Source organism: Barbus barbus, assembly GCF_936440315.1.
Source record: "Barbus barbus genome assembly, chromosome: 28".
NCBI lineage: Eukaryota > Metazoa > Chordata > Actinopteri > Cypriniformes > Cyprinidae > Barbus > Barbus barbus.
The window spans coordinates 23,455,922-23,476,408 of record NC_136756.1 but is presented as its reverse complement, the minus strand read 5'-3'; the positions used below and the strand labels follow the sequence as shown (position 1 = coordinate 23,476,408).

Genomic DNA, 20,487 nt, shown 5'->3' with positions numbered 1-20,487 from the left:
GAACACCACAGAGCCAGCAGTTTTTGGAAAAATTAATCTACACTATTTTGCCAAAAGTATTGAGTCACCCCCTTCTAATGAACATGTTTGACTACTTTAGACATTTTTATGAGTACAAATCTTAATGTTAAAGCATATAATGATACTCTACGGAATTGTGTGCTTCTAATTTTATAGCAACAGTTTGGACAGGACCCTTTTCTATTCTAACATGACAGTGCCTCTGTGTATAAGACACGGTTCAAAAAGACATGATTGATTCAGTCAGTGTGGAAGAACTTGACTGGTCTGCAGAAAGCCAAGTCCTGATCCCAGCTGAACTCCTCTGGTGTGACTTTAAATGCAGACCTTGAGCCAAAAACTCATCACCAAACACCAGTGACTTAGAATAGAAATGTTAGAATAGAAAAGGGTCCTGTCCAAAATGTTGCTATAAAATTAGAAGCACACAATTCCCTAGCCTAAAATATCATTATATGCTTAAACATTAAGATTTGTACTCATAGAAATGACTAAAGTAGTCAAGCATGTTCATTAGAAGGGGGTGACCCAATACTTTTGGCAATATAGTGTATGAATGGCTAACTTGAAATTTCAGTAATTACACACATCATACAAATACAGCTGGACATGTACTGTTAACAGGATATTTTTGTTTTTAAAAAAGGAACTGCAACAGATTGTATTTTTCAGTTTGTTTTATTGATTTGTACAGACATTGAATGAACCAGCTGTCTATTTTGCACGTAAATATTTCACTTAACACAACCACCGGCATGGTCAACAAAAATAAAATTATTCAAAAATCAGAGTCATAATGCGACAGATGGCCGATGATGCCGAATGTCTCCTACATTTTGGAATGGTGTATTACTATATATGGTTACAATAGGTGAAATACTTGAGAGAGAGTAAAAAATAAAGTGCTCCGTCTTCATCTGTTCTACTGTCACTTTGAGAATACTCATCTCACCTCTCCAAAAAGTAGCAATCCCATTTCTTTCTCTATGAAAAACAAAGTATAAAAAGGTTAGAAATGTCTAGATATCTCAAATCTACAGACCACAGCTCAATTGTCACTGTGTGATATTTAAGGGGATCAATGTCATATACATGCAAGATATAAAGACAAACACTTGAACACAATCAATAGAACATGTAACCTATATAATAGATACCAGTCTGTAACTTTGTTTAGTTCCATTAGGAAAACATTACAAAATGCTTTTCTTCCTTCTGTAGTAATAATAATAGCAGTAATTGATCCACAGCTAACTTTTCTAAACGTCTGTTCCACTCACCCCAGAAGTCACCAATTTTCTTTCAATATTTCAACAGTTTCATTATATCTTAACAGATGGAGGAGAGAATGAATAAGTGAGAGAGAGGGAGATTAAAGAGAGAATGAATGTCTGGGAACAGCTTTGGTATTTTAAAAGTATAGCAAAAACATCTCAAGTCAATCAAATTATACATGTTCCTGCGATTGCATGTTGCTCAGGCATTTGAATTCTTTCACTTCAGTCAGGTTGCGCTTCAGGTTGGCACATTTTGTGTCATCTTTCAAGACTTGTTGGACAGAGGTTACAGCAGATTATTTCAACATATAAACCCTGGCAGAGGCCGTTTCTCAGGACACATTTGCTTGAATTTAAATGAGTAGAAATTATAAATATAGCACATTAAAAACTTCTATTAAGGAGCACCCCAAAATCATGAGACAAGAAAAAGGTTCAGCTTCTGTCATGTGTGCTGTGTTGTGACATCACATTTTAAACTGGCGATAACAGTACAAATCTTTTTTTTTTTAACTAGAGCTGTCAGAACTACCTAATAATTATTTTTTTTTGGATTGAACAAAAGTAGCCCATTTATACCTTTGTGAAGATACAACGCCTTAATCAAATACTGCAGTCACATGCATTTGAACTTTACAAAGGCATATCTCTGTATTAAACCATTAGTGTTGCAATTGACGTTCTGCCCAGAAATTCAACCAATAACAAACAATGAAGATTAATTTCAGAGCTAAGTTGGTCCAAACATGGATATTAATAGGCCTAGAGAGCCCAAATGTCTTAATCTTTTTGGAAAATTCAGGACAAAGAGCACATATTAAGTTATAAAATAATAAATAAAAGAGTGAACATTCGCCAACGTTATTAGGTTTTTTCCATAACCAAAAGAAACTTACAGGGACATGCATGAAACCACAAACTGCAACAAAGCATATCATAAACCATTCTGAAAAACAATCGTTCATGCTTCAGAATCTTCTTTGTGAATTTGCTAAAACCAACCCAATTGTGCAATAATTTCAGTTATGAAACAAATGGAGAATATGTTCTCTATAAAGTAGTCACAATTCCAAAGTGAAGTGCAGTGTTGCAGTGTGCAATGAAGATTTTGTGTGATTTTTCAAAAACTGAGATTCTGCTTATGCAAGTTCACATCCAGAAAAACATGGATGGCTAAACAACATTGACAGGGGAATTATTCCATAGAGAATAGAAGCAATGTGACGTTTTTAAAGGCAAATCAGTCAAACCTTATGCAACCTGTCCTCTTTGTTAAACTTTGAGGCGAACACATTTTATTTAACTAAGAGAATTTCACTAAGAGCAAATGGTTGTGCAACAAGACTTAAATAGAAATGTAGCACAAAAAAGAAAAAAAACTAATTTGCACAAGCCTAAAAACAAAAGCATTAGTGTCAATTACGCAGGAATAAAGACAAAAGAAACTAAATGCCTTCTTTGTCCGATACTTCCCCCTTCATCTTTTATTTCCACAACTTGAGATACTCAAAATAAAACAGAAATAACATAACTTTCCAGAACACTTTTAACGCCTCTTTCCATCCACACCTGCTAAAGATGCAAATCCCGGCCTCTTGTAGGGTATCTTTCTTTTAAGAGTCACTTCCTCTCCGTTTACAATCCTCCCCCTCCCCTCATGTATACCTTCTCATTAGTGTCCAATCTCTCATCAGGGTCTCTCTGAATTTCCTCCACTTACCGAGTCAATCCCACCACTAGGACAAGGGACCCTCCCTGCTCCCCGTCCCTGCACCGGCACCTCCCGCCACCAGGTTTCTCAGCAACTTCCTCCTGCCAGCTTGGTAGTCTTCCTCATCCACGTTCACCAGGAGCTTAATGGCCTCATGGCCCACTGCCTGCTTCAGAGAGTCCGTGATGAAAACGCCCTTCAGGGCTTCTAATAGTGAACCGTTGATGTAGTCCCGCCAGAAGGCGTCCAGGTAGGTCAGCTCTGAGAACTTGATGTCACATATGATGGAACCGAGGTCACGGGATTTGAGGATGGTGTTGGCCTGGTTGAACCGCTCAAACTGCCTCTCCAGCGCCTCCTGCTTGTTGGAAAAGACGTTTCCTTGTAGAGCCGACTCGTGCTGACAGTACTCCGCACGCACCCTCAGTCGTATGTCTGCGAGACAAGGAAGGAGGTAAAGAAAAAAGTGGCTTTTATGTCCATCTACAAAGGACACAGATTTCAGGAATATTGCTTGTCAGTTGTCATATGCTCAAATGGCACATCTATGGAGAATAATGGCAAGTGGTGGCTAAAACGGTCAGTTTTAATCTGACTGGTTTAAAGAAATTATTTAAAGAGGCTGCCAAGATGTTCATAATGTTAGATTTTACAAACAAAGTGTTTTATTCAAGTCACTTCTTATAGGCCAAATTTGGGGAGGAGTGCCACCAAGTGAGCAAATCCAAATGTGTTTTATCATTGCTCGAGTGTGTAAATAAAAAATATAGAGGTTGTGACCCAATTAATATCTCATCTCACAGAGTCAAACATTCTCTTTCTGAGCCATAAAATTACAGGAGCATCTTTTTTCACTCTTTAACAGATTTGTTGTCTTACCACAGGTCTGTTTTTCTCTGCAGTCAGCTGTCGTGTGAGATCTCTTCCTTTTCCTGCTCGGCAGAGGTGGGGTTGGTTTAGCACGGGGTGGGCATACCTGGGGTCCTGATGGAGGACAGCAGATCAATGGCTGGGGTCCTGAGAAACAGAACATTGTTAAAATCACTACCACAATATTTTTTTCGCTTGTAGTACATGCATTTCCAGCGATTATGATTAGGTTAAGACTGGAATACACTACGCAGCTTTTGCCTCAATTTGAGAATGTCAGAGCAAGTCCGATTTTGGGCAGCTGGAGTTGACAGATTTCACAGAAAATCCGGTAGTTTATGATAAGCACAGGCGCCGATTTTTTAGCTTCAGACTACAGTTCTATCCAGTTGGAAGCAATCAAACTTGTTTAATATTTTGACCTGGTTTAAGAATTTTACTGAAAGTCAGGTAGTGTGTGATCCTGATCCTTGTAACCATTTACAAACACAGCAAGTGCATGATGCCATACAGATTCAAATCTGTTCATATTTTGAACATTGCGTAGTGTATCCCTGCCTTTTGCTATTCTGGAAATTCTTCTAAACCAATGGTGCGTTTGTCAGATTGGAAAGATGGTATTTAAGAGTTGAACACATAAGTGCCACAACAATTAACTGTAAGTTTAGGCTACAATGAATCTAGCTAAACTGCATGTATGTACAACAAATGACATTAGAATATATAACTATTAAATTTACAGCACTTTCATAAATTTAATTAAAACAAAGCAAAAACAAAACTGATGTACATTATTTATTCATCATTTTGTTAAAAGTTAAAATAGGGTGACTATATGTGCCCATTTTCCCGGACACGTCCTGGCCAGGATTTCTTTATGTGACCCTGGACCACAAAACCAGTCATAAGTAGGGGTGCAACAGATGATCCGTGATCTGTACGGTCCAGGCGAGCGAGCGAGCGAGCACACGCAAAGAGAGAGAGATGTGATTCAGACTGTGCGATTCACACAGATCGATTCCTCTTTCAGTTCTCTTTGAATGGAAACATACACACAAACTTATGTTTAAATTGCCGTTTCGGCAAGTATTCTGGTAAACACAGTCGGTTATGTCTTAAGTGAACCAAAACAGCTGAGAAAGAAACGGGATGTGTGTCAGTATTAGGTATGCGCATTTGGTCTTAAAGAGTGAATACCTGCAGTGAAGAGCACTATTGTGTTATTTTACAGTCAATTATTACATTTCTGCTCCTGAATACTAGTGTTACTGACTTTATTAATAACTTTGCTGTATTCATCTATGCTTGTAATTTGTGTAATTGTTCTTGTTTTATTACTGACTTTTATTAGTTCAGCTAGTAGTTTTTGCTGTGGCATAGAAGTACTTAAAGTACGCTTTCAGTAATTAATAAAAACAGAAATTTGTTTGTTTTGCTGATCCAAAAAAATTATCCAATCCGTGACTCAAAATCTGTAATATGATCCGAACCGTGAGTTTTGTGATCCGTTGCACCACTAGTCATAAGTAGCAAGGGTAGGCCTATATTTGTAGCAATAGCCAAAAATACATTGTATGTGTCAAAATTATTTATTTTATGCAAAAAATCATTATGATACTATGTAAAGATCATGTTCCATTAAGATATTTTCTAAATTGCTTAAATATATCAAAACTTACATTTTTGAGTAATAATATGCATTGCTAAGGACTTCATTTGGACAACTTTAAAGGTGATTTTTTTCCCAGAATTTAAAATAGTTGTATCTTGGCCAAATATTGTCCGATCCTAACAAACCATACATCAATGGAAACCTTATTTATTCAGCTTTCAGGTGATTGAGTTGACCCTTATGACTGGTTTTGTGGTCCAGGGTCACATATTGCCTAAAATACCCAGGTATTGGCTTCGTTTGCACTGCGTAGGGTATGTAGGGGTGTGCGATATTGAAAACAAATTCTCGCAATATTTTTGGGGATTTTTTCGATAACGATAATTAGACATATTTTGCAGAATGTGTTATTGTGCTGATATCTGACTACAGTGGACAGATGCAGTTTTTGATATTCTTCATATTCTGTGGGGTCAGTTCACATCAGTGATTAATCTTTTCATTTACGTTTAAATAGATTTTTACCTTTAATAAAGCAATTTTTTTTTTACATCTTTTGAGTCAAATTGTTACATTTAATCAGTCAATTAAGATAATACACATTTAGGCTGTTACCAAACAAATGAAACCAGTAACATCAAAATTAATCTTTGAAGAAGTTGCATCTGAAGTGGCATTTAGATGCATTTACACACTATTTAATGCAGCTCAGAGGGACATGGAGTGCTTTAACAGGGCCTCGCATATTTGTTTTGACATTTTAAACATAAAACATTGAATACACCATGAAATACACCAGTAGGTGGCAGAAAGTCACTAGTAATAAGTGAAACATTGCGACTGAACTGAATCATTTAACGGTTGATTCATTCAGGAACGAAGCACTAGGTGCGTTCGACTTCATGTAGCACTTCGCAGACCAATCGGCGTCTGACTTGAAGCAGTGCATGCCGGTTAGAAAATTTGTCCGTCACTGTCACGTGTGGCATCAAATTGGCCGTGTCGGCTCACTCAGCCGCCGCAGTTTCTCCAGAGCGAATGCAGGAGCGCTGATGAGGACACAGCTGTTTCACGATTGGCCAAATCCACCACATGACAACGACGAGTGTTTCTAACATCTTCAAATCCAATAATGCTCATAAATCTGTTTTTAGAACAGTAAAAGCTTTTTTTACTGTAGTCGCAATGTTATATTGAGTCACATTTATCATAAAACACTGATGAAAGCATATATACCCTCACTTTATTAGTATTTAAATAGTTTACATTGAACTTTATTCTTGAGCAGATGGCGCTGTATTAAGCAGTATATTAAAACAAATTCTGTATTTGACAAATATTGCATTTTTTTCACTTCATCTGTGATAGAGTATGCAAACACCAAGTGAGTGTCACTAACAGGAGCAGAAAGTGTCCGGCTTGACATCTGGTTTCAGCTCCGCCCCTGACTGCAAGAGGCTACTCTCGTTGATCGCCTTCTGTAGCCGTGCTTCAAGACGAACGCACCTAATGTTGCTCAGAGATTCAAAACAGTGCTGTAGCTGTTTGGAATTATTTTTTGTCTGTGAAATGGAGCAAAAACAGGCAACATGGTGTCTAAAACCTAAGCCTCTTAATATTAACTTGTTTATTGAACTGTTGTATATCGCATTTGTAATCATGCTTATTTTTGAAGAAAAAACACTCTTCGTGTGATTTTAACTATATGAAACGTAAATATACCTTTTCTGCCCCCATATCTTAAATTTTGTGATCATTCTTAATGCATTTTAATAGACTGAATCATGCAGTGAAAGAACACACTCTAAATGCGCGTGCAGTTTAACCCGCTTCATCACCATGTAGGCTAAAGTATGCGTGCACTCCGTATGTGTTTTGTTTGGTTTTTGCAAAATACTCGATATTGTAAAATTGCACATCGTTAAAACAACATTTACGATATTATCGCAGACCCATACCGATTGCTATATGACATCAAAGTACCGTGAGAGCTATAAGAGAGCAGATGGCTCCTTAATCTTTCAAATCGCTGTCGCAGTACTTGAAGTGATGTCATATACCGATCGGTCTGCACAGCGCTGTTTTAAGGCTAACACACCTAATATGTACGCGTATTTGCATCGCTTTAACCATTCTCTGTAGATCCCACCTTCTCACACGCCACGATTGGTCAATTATGTACAATGCCTGCATGCTACTGATCAAACTACTTCAGCAAGAATGAAAACAGAAAAACAAAAACAAAACCTGGATATTTCAGGCAATATAGAAATCCTGGCCAGGACATGTCTGGGAAAAAGGGCACCCTACAATTAAAAGGGTTAAAGATTTTGCAGATTTTTTCTAGAAAAGGTACATCGCCATCTTGCGATAAACCAACGTGACATGAACACACCTGATTTCGTAATTACAGCTTGGTTGGGCCAGTGATTCAAATTTTTACTTGCCCTGCCAACATCTGTATTCCAATAAATAGCCTAAGCTTATATGACACCTATATTTTAGATAATTCAATTTTACAGTTCTCGATTTCAATCTTGATACCACAGCAAAAACCACTAGCTATAAGTAAACAAAGTTCAAAGATTTTTAGAAGACAAGTGAACAGCCAGTAAATAAGAACACACAAACAAATTACAAGTAATAGCACAAGTAAATATAGGCCTAAATGAAATGAAGCTTTAGGTTTTTATATTTGTAGATGTTCAGCTACAGAAATTGAAAAATCACATAAAATAGCATATGCATTCTTCACTCTGCAACTTTATTTTTCATAGCCATTTGAGATTAGAGGCAAGCACTGCTTTTTAATCATGAATCGACCAAAACAAAAATGCGCAATGTTTGATTTATATTAGACTATCATTTTAAAATCTGAAGCTTTGTAAAATTATGCTGCTAAACACACTGCCCGATTTTCAGCTGTCCCAGACGAAAGATTGGAATCGTGAAACAATCATGGCCAATCAGAAATCGCTGTGATTGCATCACGATGCCAGTCTTTCGCCTGGGAAAGCCGAAAATCGTGCAGTGTGTTTCAGGCTGAAAACATTGCACGAAACAGAAACAGCAGACAGGCTGAGCGAGAAGCAATTTCACTCTCTGACAGCAGGTGGAGCTTAACAGCAATAATACAGTGTTTCCTTGGTTACCACTGTTAAACATAGCAGTGCTGCATGTATTAACACTAAATTAAATGTGTTATACGGAGGCAAGATTAAAAGTAAACATGTAAACTTTTCTGAAAACAACCAGTTCCCCTCAGAAACGCAGTCATATAAAATTCAAAATTTGGATTTTCTTCCTATATTTCACACATCGTGAACAGTAATCTTGTTCTGTCTGCTACAGTATTTTATCCTCTCCTCCTTCAACATCTCTTGCCTCTGTTAGTGGCCGTTTACAGACTATTTAGAATAACAACGTAATATTTCCACACAAATGGTATTTTGGAAAATAATTGCAGTGCAGTTTGTGTGCAAGCATAGAACAGAAGACAGTGAAATAAAGCACGCACAAATGCCTTTTAATGGTTTGAACTTTTAAATTAACAAGGCTTAAAAACACATGCAAATGACAAACTTTCGTGACGACGCTGCAATGGCCCGATCGGGCAAGTGATAAATCTGTCAACTGTCCCAAATGTCTTTCACGCTGGCCCCGGGCCATCAGGCACTCCTTATTGTCGAGCCTTGACTTCCCTATTCAGAAATATGAACTTTCCAGGAGGATTTGATCAGACCATTAGCCACTGAATTAGACACACCTCTTTAAACCCTGCCCACTTCAAAATCTAAGCGTTCCGATTGCCATATATGTGCTGTATGGTAAAGCGCATGAAAAGTTCTGATTGGTTAATCAAGTAATTAGACCTTTCTAAAGTTTACAGAGTGACAAATGTGGTATTTCAGTAAAAAAAAAAATTTCCACAAAACCAAAATGCTTACAGCACCAATGAGAAGTCTAAAGCAATGTAGCCATGTAGCACATACCTGTTCTTCTGTGAGGAGTTCCCTGCTGGGCTTCACTTGCTCCTCTGGGAGAAACATAACGGACTGACGTCTCCTCCAGATATTTATCCACTGGATCTGGGCACACTGGAAAATAATTTTCAACACGTTACATATGCACCTTGCCAAAACATATTGCAGAGTGATGAAACTGTAGCTTCACTGTATATAATAATCATCTTTCAAAAGTGAAATTGACAAGATCACAAACCTGTCTGTCTCTTGCGCAACGTGACGTACGGCAGCAGGTCATGGCGAGTGATGATGCGGAGCAGCTGAAGAACATGCCGGAAGTTTGTCTCGTCACATCGCCCCTGACGCTCCAGTGCGAGCAGGAAATCCCGCCCGCTCCGTATCCCTCCTCTCTCATACTCGTCAATAACGTCCACAAAAAGGAAGGACAGCACACGTACATCACGGTGCGTCAGCTGCGCGCCCACAATATCAAACATGCGGTGAAGAGAGTAAAGCCCATATGCGTCATCCACAGCCTCCTCCGGCCACGGCTCCACCCGGCCGGACGCAGGTCTCCGAGACGAGGAGGAATTACTGCAGGACGCCGGAGCCAATCGGCTTAGAGAGAGTGCAAGAGAGTTACCATGAACTGTTGTAGATGAGGATGCTGCAACCCAGCCTCTCCGAGGAGAGGAAAGCCCGGAGCGGGAATATGAGTCTATTGGGGAACGAGAAATGTGTTGCCTGCCCTGACTTGATGAAGAGTTCTGTGGCGAGAGGAGGGCAGGGTTGGCATTCCCATGCTGCTGTGAGGTCATCACTCTTCGCTAGGCGGATGACGGGTGAGGGGATGGCGGAAGGCCCTGTGAGCAGTGTGAAGCAGCTCCAACTGTGTCAACACACTCGGCCCGCAACTCTCACCTCCAACTTCACTTTAAAAAAAGAGAATAAAATGAATGTTCAAGCATTAGGTGAACTAATGACAACACCACAGTATTATAGATTCATATAACATATTGAATAATAAATTGCCAAACATTACCACATGACCTGGGTTAATTTTACACTGCTTTTTAAACAGATCTATTACTCAACTGTTTTTTTAGACTTAATGTCAGAGCTGTCATTGCTCAATCATGCAACAAATCAAAAACAGGTCATGTTTTCACATCACAACTACAGATAAAATCATATACATTATATATATTCTGATTTCACATCTACATATGAAAAAACAGATTAGCCTATATTTTCTAATTTCTCATTACAAACCATAAAGATCATATATTCTAATTTCACATCTACGTATAAAACAAAGATTATACATTCTAATATCAATTTTACATGTACAAATTCTGGTATCACAACCACAGAGAAAATCATAGAACATAAGTATTCTGATATCACATCATCATTTAAAGTTTATAGATTTTATACTCAGATATTACATCTACTTTTTAAAAACTTTTTCTATTCTGGTATCACATCTAAATTTCAAATAATATAGGTCATATATTTAGATATGACATCTAAACATCAAATCAAACATATATTCTAATATAACATCTACATTTAAAATCACACCATTATATATTCTGTTATCAGATCTATGTATAAAAACAAGGTACATTTTCTATCACAAAACCATATGAAACATACAGATTAAATATTCTGATAACTCATCTACTTTTAAAATCATACAGATTATATATTTGATCCCATCTACAGACAGTGCTTCAACCTTTTTAATGTTTAACTACTATAGAAAACTTGTATTTAACCCTGTTTGTTCAGTTTTGATCTAATAAATAATGGTAGATAAAATATTTAGACAGAGGAACAGTGAAGTTACTGACCTGGTTAGCCTACTAATTAACATCTAACAGGTTTAAGAGAGAGAATATCAAAATAGCTGACTGCTTCAATCATCTGACTTCCATATCATGGCTTTAAAAACACTAGCATATGCTCTTTTCATATGTAAGTTTAAAGACTACAAAACGACTTATGAATAAGCAGTTACACATCAACAATCTTCTGAAATCTATCTGGACAGCTGTGTGTTAGCCTGATGCTTAGCATACACAAGGAGTGGCTGAAGAACACCGTAATCTATTAAGAAAACATATATTTTACTGTCAATCTTTTATTGCGATCCCCTCTAATGTTTCTATATCCCTACAGATAAATATACTTTATTTGTTATTGATATAAACTTCGCTTAGCAACTGACTGTTGGCTAGCTAACGTCAACAGCGTGTAGCAACACTGAATGTACACAACTGTCTTACCTCTTCGATTTCATGAATCACTTTACAGACACGGAGACTATGGACGTGAAGTCTGCTCAAAACTGCGGCCTGGTCCTCATACATGTACAATAATCGTGTGTGGGGATAATTTAAACGGTTTGGTGAAGCTTGATAATCAGCCCATTTTTTGTTCCTCTACTAAAATGTAGGTACATCCGGGACATGAGCAAGCGTGGGGCAACATCCGGGGAATGTAGGAAACGCTTCGTCTTTACAGAAATGACAATAAACTCTTTTTTTTGCGGTTACGAATAAATGTACAAGAAAAAAAAAGTGAATCAGAATAGGTCTTTGTATAGAATATAAATATTTATTTTTAATAATAAAAAAAACACAACAATGCATTGCTCCTTTACCTTAATGAAAAAAATCACCATGGTAACCAGTTTCATCCAAAATATAATTAGCTTACAAGTCATTGTTATTAATGTAAAAGCTTAATAAAAATGGGTTCATTTTAAACCCTGTAAGAAGCTTTTATAATCTTCATCATTTTGTTTAATTTATTTTCTCTCCACTTGTGGCTGATTTTGATTTAATTTGATTTTTTTTTTATAGAAAATACAGAATATTCACTTTTAGCAGATATACTTAAAAGTTATGGTCTATTCTGGTAAAACAGTCACCTGAACTGACTAATAAGTAGCAAATCACATGTTTTTGGTTACTAAAAGTGTTTTTTAGTTACAAAAAACCTACAGAAAGCGTTCTTTGGACATTATTTGGACCCCAAAAAATAATAATTAACCATATGCTAGCATGAGGAGGGATGTTCTGTGTTTGCTGGGTGTTGGCTATTTAAAAAAGAAGAACTCTTAGATATTTCCCAGACTTTCTGTTGTAATAGACAATGCATTACCACAGGAAAGAAATCTGTCGAGCAATTTAATGGTGTTTTTGTAACTGTGGTGCAAACTGGTAATATTAGTAACAGTAACAGTGCCATATTAGTTAGAAATGTGAAAAGGACAGTCAGAAACATGTGAACACCTTTACTAAACATTCAATGTACATTTTGACTAAATTTTTGCTGAAAAAAGCAGGTGTAAGCTGGTATAATACTGGCATAACCAAGCTGGTCTCCTGGCCTGAACCCAAAACCATTTTAAAACCAGCCGACACACCAGCTTGACAAGACTAGGAGACCAAACAAGACCTGCAGGCACACTGAAGAAAGTGAGGAACCACTGATCTATATTACAGATCAATGTGAAGAACGCTTTTGCATGACATCAAGCAGGAATGGTTTAACAAGTGTGTGAGAAATATCCTTAATCAAACATAATATATAATTATTGTGATAATCTGTAGTTCTTGGTTAACTCGATGGTACAAGGTAGCTAAATGTTTCTGTAGATTCCACACATTCCTTGTTTTTGGGCTTCCCTGGAATCTGTTAAAACAAAGGAATCAACATCATGTCAGAAATGTACTGAACACATAACGTCTATAGGCCTACTGTTAAATTATACCGGATTCATGAACTCACCTGATTGCACATAGCTTTACCGGACCGGACAAATGTGGCAAAGTGCTCACAATTGTGTGTGAAGAGTTTGTAAGTAAACTCTTTGTCCAGTAAAGCATCTCTTCGTTTTCTAATTTCATCCACAGGTGAAGGCTCGAGAGCGTGCCGGTTATTGCACACTGAAACACGAGCTCCTTTTGGGATGTTAACTTCAGACAGGAGCTGACGCCTTATCTTAGTTTCTCCAAGCAAAAGATCACCACAAACAGGAAAGATAGCCTGCAGACAATTTCGGAACGTACTCATCACCTGATTTTCATCTGAAAAAAGCAAATTTGATAGGAGACAGTTTGTGACATATATATGTATGTATATAAAAAATAGTATTTTTTTTTTACATTGGTAAAAGGGCATTTAACAAACAAAACAAACAAATAATGCCCTTATATTGGGGTAAGTTCTCACAGTGTAATCTGACTTGTATAATAGTCCACATTATTGTGTTGTATCGGTATAGTGTGATTATCTCGTAATAGAAATAGTAGGCTATTAATAGGCTACTACAGTGAAAGTTCTCGTGCTTACCGGCAACAGCAAAGTGAATGATGTATCCATCTCCGTCGTACACGCCCCAGTGCGAATAGCCAATAGGGTACGAGAACTCGATCAAATCTCCGAACTGCGCGGTGGATACAACCTGCTCAACCTGTGCACGACAGTTTTAGTCTGTCAAGATTACACCCGTTTACAGCTGTTACAGGTTTTAGAACAAGTTTGACAACATATGACGGCTGCATTCTTTAAGGACGTTACTTATAACCGATTTATAATCACTTTTCTAACAAAGTAATGATTCTCAGTTGATAGCTAATCCTATAGGCCTATTATAAAGCACTGTTCTAATAAACTAGTAAGTAGGCTAATAAAATAGAACACATTCTGAGATATTTCTAATAGAACCTCGTTCGAATTTGCATTCTTAACTTGAAAAATCCAACCGTTTAACGTGACATCATAGGCCTACAGATTGGCTAGTATTGAAATATAAATTTCTGTCATCTATGCATCAAGTAAATCTCTGTAAACGTACCTGTTCTTTATAGTCCATCTCTCGTGTTGTTTAGGCGTTAAGAGCAGAAACTATAGGCAAAAGGATTTAAATGACTCTGCCAAGCCTGTAGGCGTGGTCATGCAACCAGCAGAAGGACTTGTTTGTGAAGACATTCTCCTTTCATTGTTTTGGGTACTCCACCTTCACATCTCCTGCCACCTCTGGAAGGTTATTATTAATTCCACTGAATGCATTTAGGATCTTGACTTTATAAAGTTAGAAATAAATAGCCTGTCACCTTTAATGTTGACTGTCTTGTGATGGCATGATAAACATCCACAACATAATCCACTTTATTACAGTATTACCATGATGAATGAGTGACAATCAGCCGTCCAGAATGACAAACTGTGAATTTATCTCATTATTTAAAGATGCAACCCATGAAAACTAAGCAAATGAAGCTGTTGATAAACATCTCAAGGAATCATCAATGCTGTATGTCAACTAAATTAAACAAAAAGTATATATTCATTAACGTCAGCAGGGAATTACACACATCAATATTCAGTTTTAAATAGACCGGATGGACTTTGACTTCGGTTTAAATGGAGTCCTTGTTTCTTCTGAATTATTCCTCCATTAAAATGTTTATTTATCTTCTTCACTCAAATATCTTGATTATGGGCGTTTTCCTCTTGTTCTCCTCCTGGATTGGTTTTGTGCATTTTTTATTTTTTATTTCTTGTGGTTGCCAAACTGTACAGCCATTTGGTCACTGACACAGCGGAACGTAGCGGGCTGCACCTCCCAATACCTGATTGGGTTGTCAAAGAGGCTGATGCCATTGTAGAACACCCTCTTCACTCCGAAACCCGTAGGGCAGAAGTCATCCATTCCAACATTAGTGATGTTGTTTGAATGGAGGTAGACAACCTGTAATGAAAGTGTGGTTTAGTTTATTTAGTTTAAATGAACTAGGATTAGTAGAATCATGTACACAAGCACACCTGCAGATACTTCAAATGAGGCAGTCCGCTGGGCACACTGGACAGACGGTTGTTGTCAAGGTGCAGCTCTCTCAGGTCGGTGAGGTAAGATAAAGCACCGTGCTCAATGTGGCGAATCTGGTTACTGCCGAGTCCCAACCTAAACACAGAGACAGAGGGGTTTTATAGCCACTAGAGGACACCCAAAGCAAACTTTATTTCATAAATCCATGTAAGACGTTTCATTTAATATCACTTTAGAAACAAATACAGTCTGTTTACATGTATTAATCACACTAAAAAAGTAGGAATGTGTAGGGTTTACCTCTGCAGCTGGGTGTACTGGCTGAGCTCCACAAACTCGATGGCCTGAATCTGATTACTGTCCAAATGAAGCTCATTGAGACTACTGGGAAGGTCTGATAAGAATGAGACACATTCCATATGGAACAGAATGAGTTTCATTGTGTTTAGAAAAGAATGGGACACATTCCATGAATTTTGTACTCCGTAACACAAGTACACCCCTATTCTGTGTTACTAATTAAAAATATGCCAAAGAGATTGGCAGTAAATTAAGTCAATTAAATGTATATTTAATTTTGACCATCATTCATATTACCTTTGGGAATTCCGGTGAGCTTGGCTTCAGAAATGCGCAAGTAGTTCAGTTTAAGGCCCATAAATGCTCCAGGTTCGAAACCACTGTTCTGAAGTGGATTACGACCCATTTCTGCAATATCAACCAGTGTTTGAGGCACAAATCAAGTCTTTAGTTTTATTCATATAGCAAATTTTATCAGTGAATATTGTGAGAAAGCAATGTTACAGGACTAATAACCTCAGTGAGTAACTATAGACCTTAGTCAGGGTAGTGCGATATTTAATTTCTGACAGGAATTAAAATTAGGCTGTGAGGAATAGAAGTACATATTGTGTTCAATGAATTGTACTATTGTTCAGCTGACAAAACATCTTTTTTAAAAAAAGCAACAAAAAAAAAAAAACCTTTCGGTACACAAAAACTCCATAAAACAGTTTTGAAGGTTGTAAGTTGTGAAAATAAAGTGATACAGTATGTGTCATTGTAATAACTATCCCTCATCTGCAATGAATTCAATATAGCATCTGACCTGACAAAAGTCTGTTGGACATCATGAATCAAACACACAGTCTTACCAATGACATGCATGTTGTGGAGGCCTGAGAAGCTAAATGCCGGCACCTTCTTGATGTGATTGTCATGGATACGCAGCTCCACAAGGGATGGAGGCAGGTTTTTGGGGATGGAAGTCAGAAGGTTGTGTGAGATGTATAACTTCTGCAAACGCTTCAAAGGAAGGAATGCCTTGGGATGAACTTTGGAGATCTGGTTATATCTTAACACCAGGGCCTGAAACAGGACAAGGACTATAAGGGAATGCTGTACAAACGTTTATTAACATTAAGCTACATATCGCATTTCTAAATTCATTCACAAAAAGAGAGCAAATGCGATTGTGATACAAATGATGAAATAAAGATATGTTAGGTCTCACGTAGAGGTTGGTCATTCCTTTAAAGTCTCCCTCCCTGATCTCTGTGATCCTGTTGCTCTGCAGATCCAGCAGCAGTGTGTCTGTAGGAATATCATATGGCACGTAACCTAAACCTGTTGGGGAAACAAACAAGAACAGATACACTGGTAGAAATGAGATATGGAAAAAAAATCAATATTATGGATCAAATGTTGTTTAGGCTTCATTGTTGCTGTGGTAATTCATTTTCCAGGGTAATGGAAACTCAACATGAAATGAAAATGACTCAATTTACTTTACTAATACACTTTATGGTCTTTTAAGATCATATTTTAAGATTCATCGGTGCGTTCCAAAGAAAAAAAAGTTTGTTCTGAAAAAAAAAAACTTTCATATTCTTTTCATTTTTAATTAAAATATTGTAACTTGTTTTGACTCTGAAATTATTTCCTTTTTCATCACCAAACCCTCTTATTTTTCCAGCACTTGTCTACCTTCTTGTACGCAACGGCCACATTGGATAAAATGGAAAAGTCCTGCCCTAATTATTTTCTTGTTAAAACATTACTTGTCATATTATGCTAATTTCAAAAGCTATAAATGGTGACCAGATGTTAAAAATAGCAAAAAACAACTCGGTTTTGAAATTTCAGCCTTCCTTAAGAAAAAAAAATCCTATTTTAGTAATATTAAAAAAGAAATCCACTAAGGTCATTAATGCAACAACAGATGGTTCTCATCATCATTTGACTGTAAAAGAAAGTTTACTCTTATTTCCAGTTTGCTAAAACAGCACACACAGCCTAGGATTAAACAGTTAAAAGACTGATACAGCGTTGCCATAAATGGGCGATGGCAAATATGAGAAAATATCCATCTGCTGCCTGCCAGAACTGGCCAATCAAAATCAAGTATTCCAGAGAGCCTTAATAATGGACGCTATATCCCACGAACCAAATAATAAAAATAAATTAAAAGCATTATGAAGCCTTTCGACAGCAGGAAGGCAGTTCATTTAAGAAACAGTTTCTTCAGGATTTACTTCAGAGTCTTTGAGTTTACTTGTAAACTTTTCTTCGGGCTATAATTTCGGAAATGTTTGGTAATTCTCTGGGCTTTGGGACTCTGTGTTTGCTGTGCTCTGTTGTTGTGTGCTAGCATTCCCCTCTAAGCTTCCCATATAATTAAGATGGAGCCAGATGACCATGGCTCCACGTAGCACATTACAACGTGGAGAGAGAAAAAAGAGGAAAATAGCTGTATTATATGAACTTCATAAAAGAGAGATAGGAAAGAGGGCAGCTGTGCTTGGGTGGTACCTGGCATTCACAGAAATTGTCCATTTGCTTTTAAATCCATCATTCCTGGTGACCGACATCATAGTTTATGGCACGTTTGCTGTACCGAGTAGAATAACCAGAGTGTCTGTCTTCTCAGGTGAACGACCACACACCACATGTGCTGTCTGATGTGGATGGGCCAGATTAGCGGTGTGTCTGAATTGGTATCCGTTCTCAAGCTAAATTTGATCCTGATCTCATTCAGGCCTTTGATGTGGATGTTAAAACCTGACATTTAAGTTTCCTGCTCACTTTCCCTACTTTCAGCCACAACTTTGATTTTCATTTGATCTCGTTTTATATATAGAACTCATAACTCATATTCAAATCATTGTGTTTCATACCACACTTATTCATACCACATTTTAAAAATGAAATAGACTATGATAGGCAGGTCTTTGATCTTTCCTTGATGTCACAGGCTAGTAATTTTGGGATAAGATGGGTGATATAAACAGGATATCCTTTAACTCAAACCATCCTAATCACAAACCAGTGTAACTTCACTCTTTACACCAGTAGTTACCAAATGGTCAGTCGCAGCCCAAAAATGGGTCACAAGTTTGTTTGGATAATAAAAAACTGTATCAAATAAAAAAATAAAAATAAAATTGCTATTAAAAAAAAAACATTTTCAAGCAGCCCATAGTATTTTTAGTTTTCATATTCATCCTGTGCATGCCATATTAATATTTGTTTTTCCTATTTTTAGGGCTTTGCAATTCATGGTATTTTCCAGAGTTTAGTTTTAAGGGCATTTTTTTACATTTGTGCAGTAAACAATTTTGGCACTGTGTTGTCCAGTTTAAAATTTGGGTCTAGAAGCCAAACCTCTCAGACTAAACAGTCATTATCTTGTCTGTCTATACCAAGACACCATTGCAAACACATATCATCTTAAGCCCACCTAAATCCGAGCACTGTACGACTCTAAGGTCGCACCGACAGCCAAATGGACATGTAGGATGTTCCGGTTGGTATGGATCCACAGCTGACCCTTCTTCCTGGTCCTTCATCATCATCATCAGCTCTTTCACATCAATATCCTTACCAAAGTCCCAGAATCCTTTCTGCTCAAAGGGAAGGGCGGAAGAGTCTAGTGGCAGGTGGGCAGTGCAGAGAAACAGAAAAGCCACATATACCGACAACATGGCTGCTACGTTTTTTTAATCTGCGAAAAAGAGAGAAACACAGAGAAAGTAAACTTTCAAAATATGGCAGTACAATTGTTTTCCACGCTTTTATAAAAACCATAAATGCTACTTTGCATCCAAAAGCTGATTCTGGTAAAAATCCATCATTCTGTGGTCTCATTAAGCTTTGAATATGCAACCGCCTCACTGAGAGTCACAATGAACCAATCTGCTCTCCACATCGACAATAGGGAAAATATCTCATAGTTACTAAAACTAAAACCTTGTTTGGGTCAGGTGCATCAAAGTGTGCAAATGTGTATTTTCGTAACCTGTCTTCATGCTATATTTACAGTCAGGTTTTTTTCTCCCAGAATGGGTGTATTTGAGTGTATTTTTGTGTCTTTTGTCTAGATGAATGCAGCGTCAGTAGGAGATGAAAACCGAGTGCAGAAATATCTAGCTATTATTATACTTTTGGTGCATTTGATCATATGTCTCCAGATGTGACAGATGTACATAATTAATGTAAATAAATGATAGATATGGCTTGACAGTTCCATCCTAGAGGAAAATATAATTGCTCTTTCATAGTTTTGTTTCATTTAAGTATCAACAGTCTCAGATGTTTAGTCTAAAATTCCTTAGGAGATATTAAAATGGAAATAAAGGAGGAAATTGTTGACATACAGTAAGAGTATAAAGCTATAAAATATGTGTGGATTACATAGCTCGGATAATTGAGTGATTTTCAGTCTTTGGCATTTTGGCAAATCTGAGTACAGTTTATTATCAGATTTTTTTTTTTTTGAGAGACATGAAAACTTTTTGTGTATTTTTTTAAATGCAAGCAAATCTCAATTTTTTCTCCTTTTAATCTGATTATTGAAACAGATGAGACATTCATGTGTAATTTTTTTTTCTTCTATTAATACTCCTTAGATCCACTGTTGTTATTGTCCAGTTCAGTAGAGATCTAGTATTTAATTAAAATTTTAAAACTTTTAAGGAACTGGAAAGTAATCTGAAATAAAATAAAATAAAACATAAATATAAAAAAATTAAATAACTAATTGAAATAAAATACGATTAAGCTGACATACTAAAATTAATAAAACTAGCTGAAATAAAAAATAATTTAAGTATAAAGACAAAATATAATAAAAATTACAAATGCACATAAAAAAAATACAAAAACAGAAAATATAATAATAAAAAAGC

At 36.9% G+C, this 20,487-nt stretch overlaps 3 protein-coding genes across 6 annotated transcripts in view; all 3 read right to left on the bottom strand.

Annotated features, from left to right (window-relative positions):
• Positions 1-690: 690 nt before the first annotated feature.
• On the bottom strand, positions 691-11,947 carry LOC306847897 (death effector domain-containing protein-like). 4 transcript variants are annotated; one of them, XM_079382128.1, is made up of 6 exons: positions 11,748-11,932; positions 9,713-10,388; positions 9,484-9,588; positions 3,889-4,026; positions 3,019-3,444; positions 691-1,005 (listed from the first exon to the last, which is right to left on the bottom strand). In XM_079382128.1, the coding sequence occupies exons 2-5, from the start codon at positions 10,272-10,274 to the stop codon at positions 3,035-3,037; spliced, it is 1,215 nt and encodes a 404-aa protein (XP_079238254.1). In that variant the 5' UTR covers positions 10,275-10,388; positions 11,748-11,932; the 3' UTR covers positions 691-1,005; positions 3,019-3,034. The 4 variants fall into 4 exon arrangements, with proteins under 4 accessions (XP_079238254.1, XP_079238255.1, XP_079238253.1 ...); XM_079382129.1 differs by having other exon boundaries at positions 9,713-10,383; positions 11,748-11,913; XM_079382127.1 differs by having other exon boundaries at positions 691-3,444; positions 9,713-10,383; positions 11,748-11,947.
• Positions 11,948-12,282: 335 nt separating this feature from the next.
• On the bottom strand, positions 12,283-14,421 carry LOC306848067 (phospholipase A and acyltransferase 2-like). The gene is made up of 4 exons (XM_079382392.1): positions 14,327-14,421; positions 13,822-13,942; positions 13,258-13,556; positions 12,283-13,161 (listed from the first exon to the last, which is right to left on the bottom strand). Exons 1-4 carry the CDS (start codon positions 14,342-14,344, stop codon positions 13,087-13,089), a joined length of 513 nt encoding a protein of 170 aa, XP_079238518.1. The 5' UTR covers positions 14,345-14,421; the 3' UTR covers positions 12,283-13,086.
• Positions 14,422-14,559: 138 nt separating this feature from the next.
• The window catches only part of LOC306847932 (biglycan-like), a 7,065-nt gene continuing 1,137 nt past the window's right edge, over positions 14,560-20,487 (bottom strand). The window contains exons 2-8 of the mRNA XM_079382181.1: positions 19,041-19,304; positions 16,815-16,927; positions 16,456-16,669; positions 15,899-16,009; positions 15,602-15,695; positions 15,298-15,436; positions 14,560-15,223 (exon numbers count right to left, since the gene is read on the bottom strand). Of these exons, the coding sequence (XP_079238307.1) occupies positions 15,026-15,223; positions 15,298-15,436; positions 15,602-15,695; positions 15,899-16,009; positions 16,456-16,669; positions 16,815-16,927; positions 19,041-19,284 (1,113 nt within the window). The 5' untranslated portion in view covers positions 19,285-19,304 and the 3' untranslated portion in view covers positions 14,560-15,025. The remainder of the gene's footprint in view (positions 15,224-15,297; positions 15,437-15,601; positions 15,696-15,898; positions 16,010-16,455; positions 16,670-16,814; positions 16,928-19,040; positions 19,305-20,487) is intronic.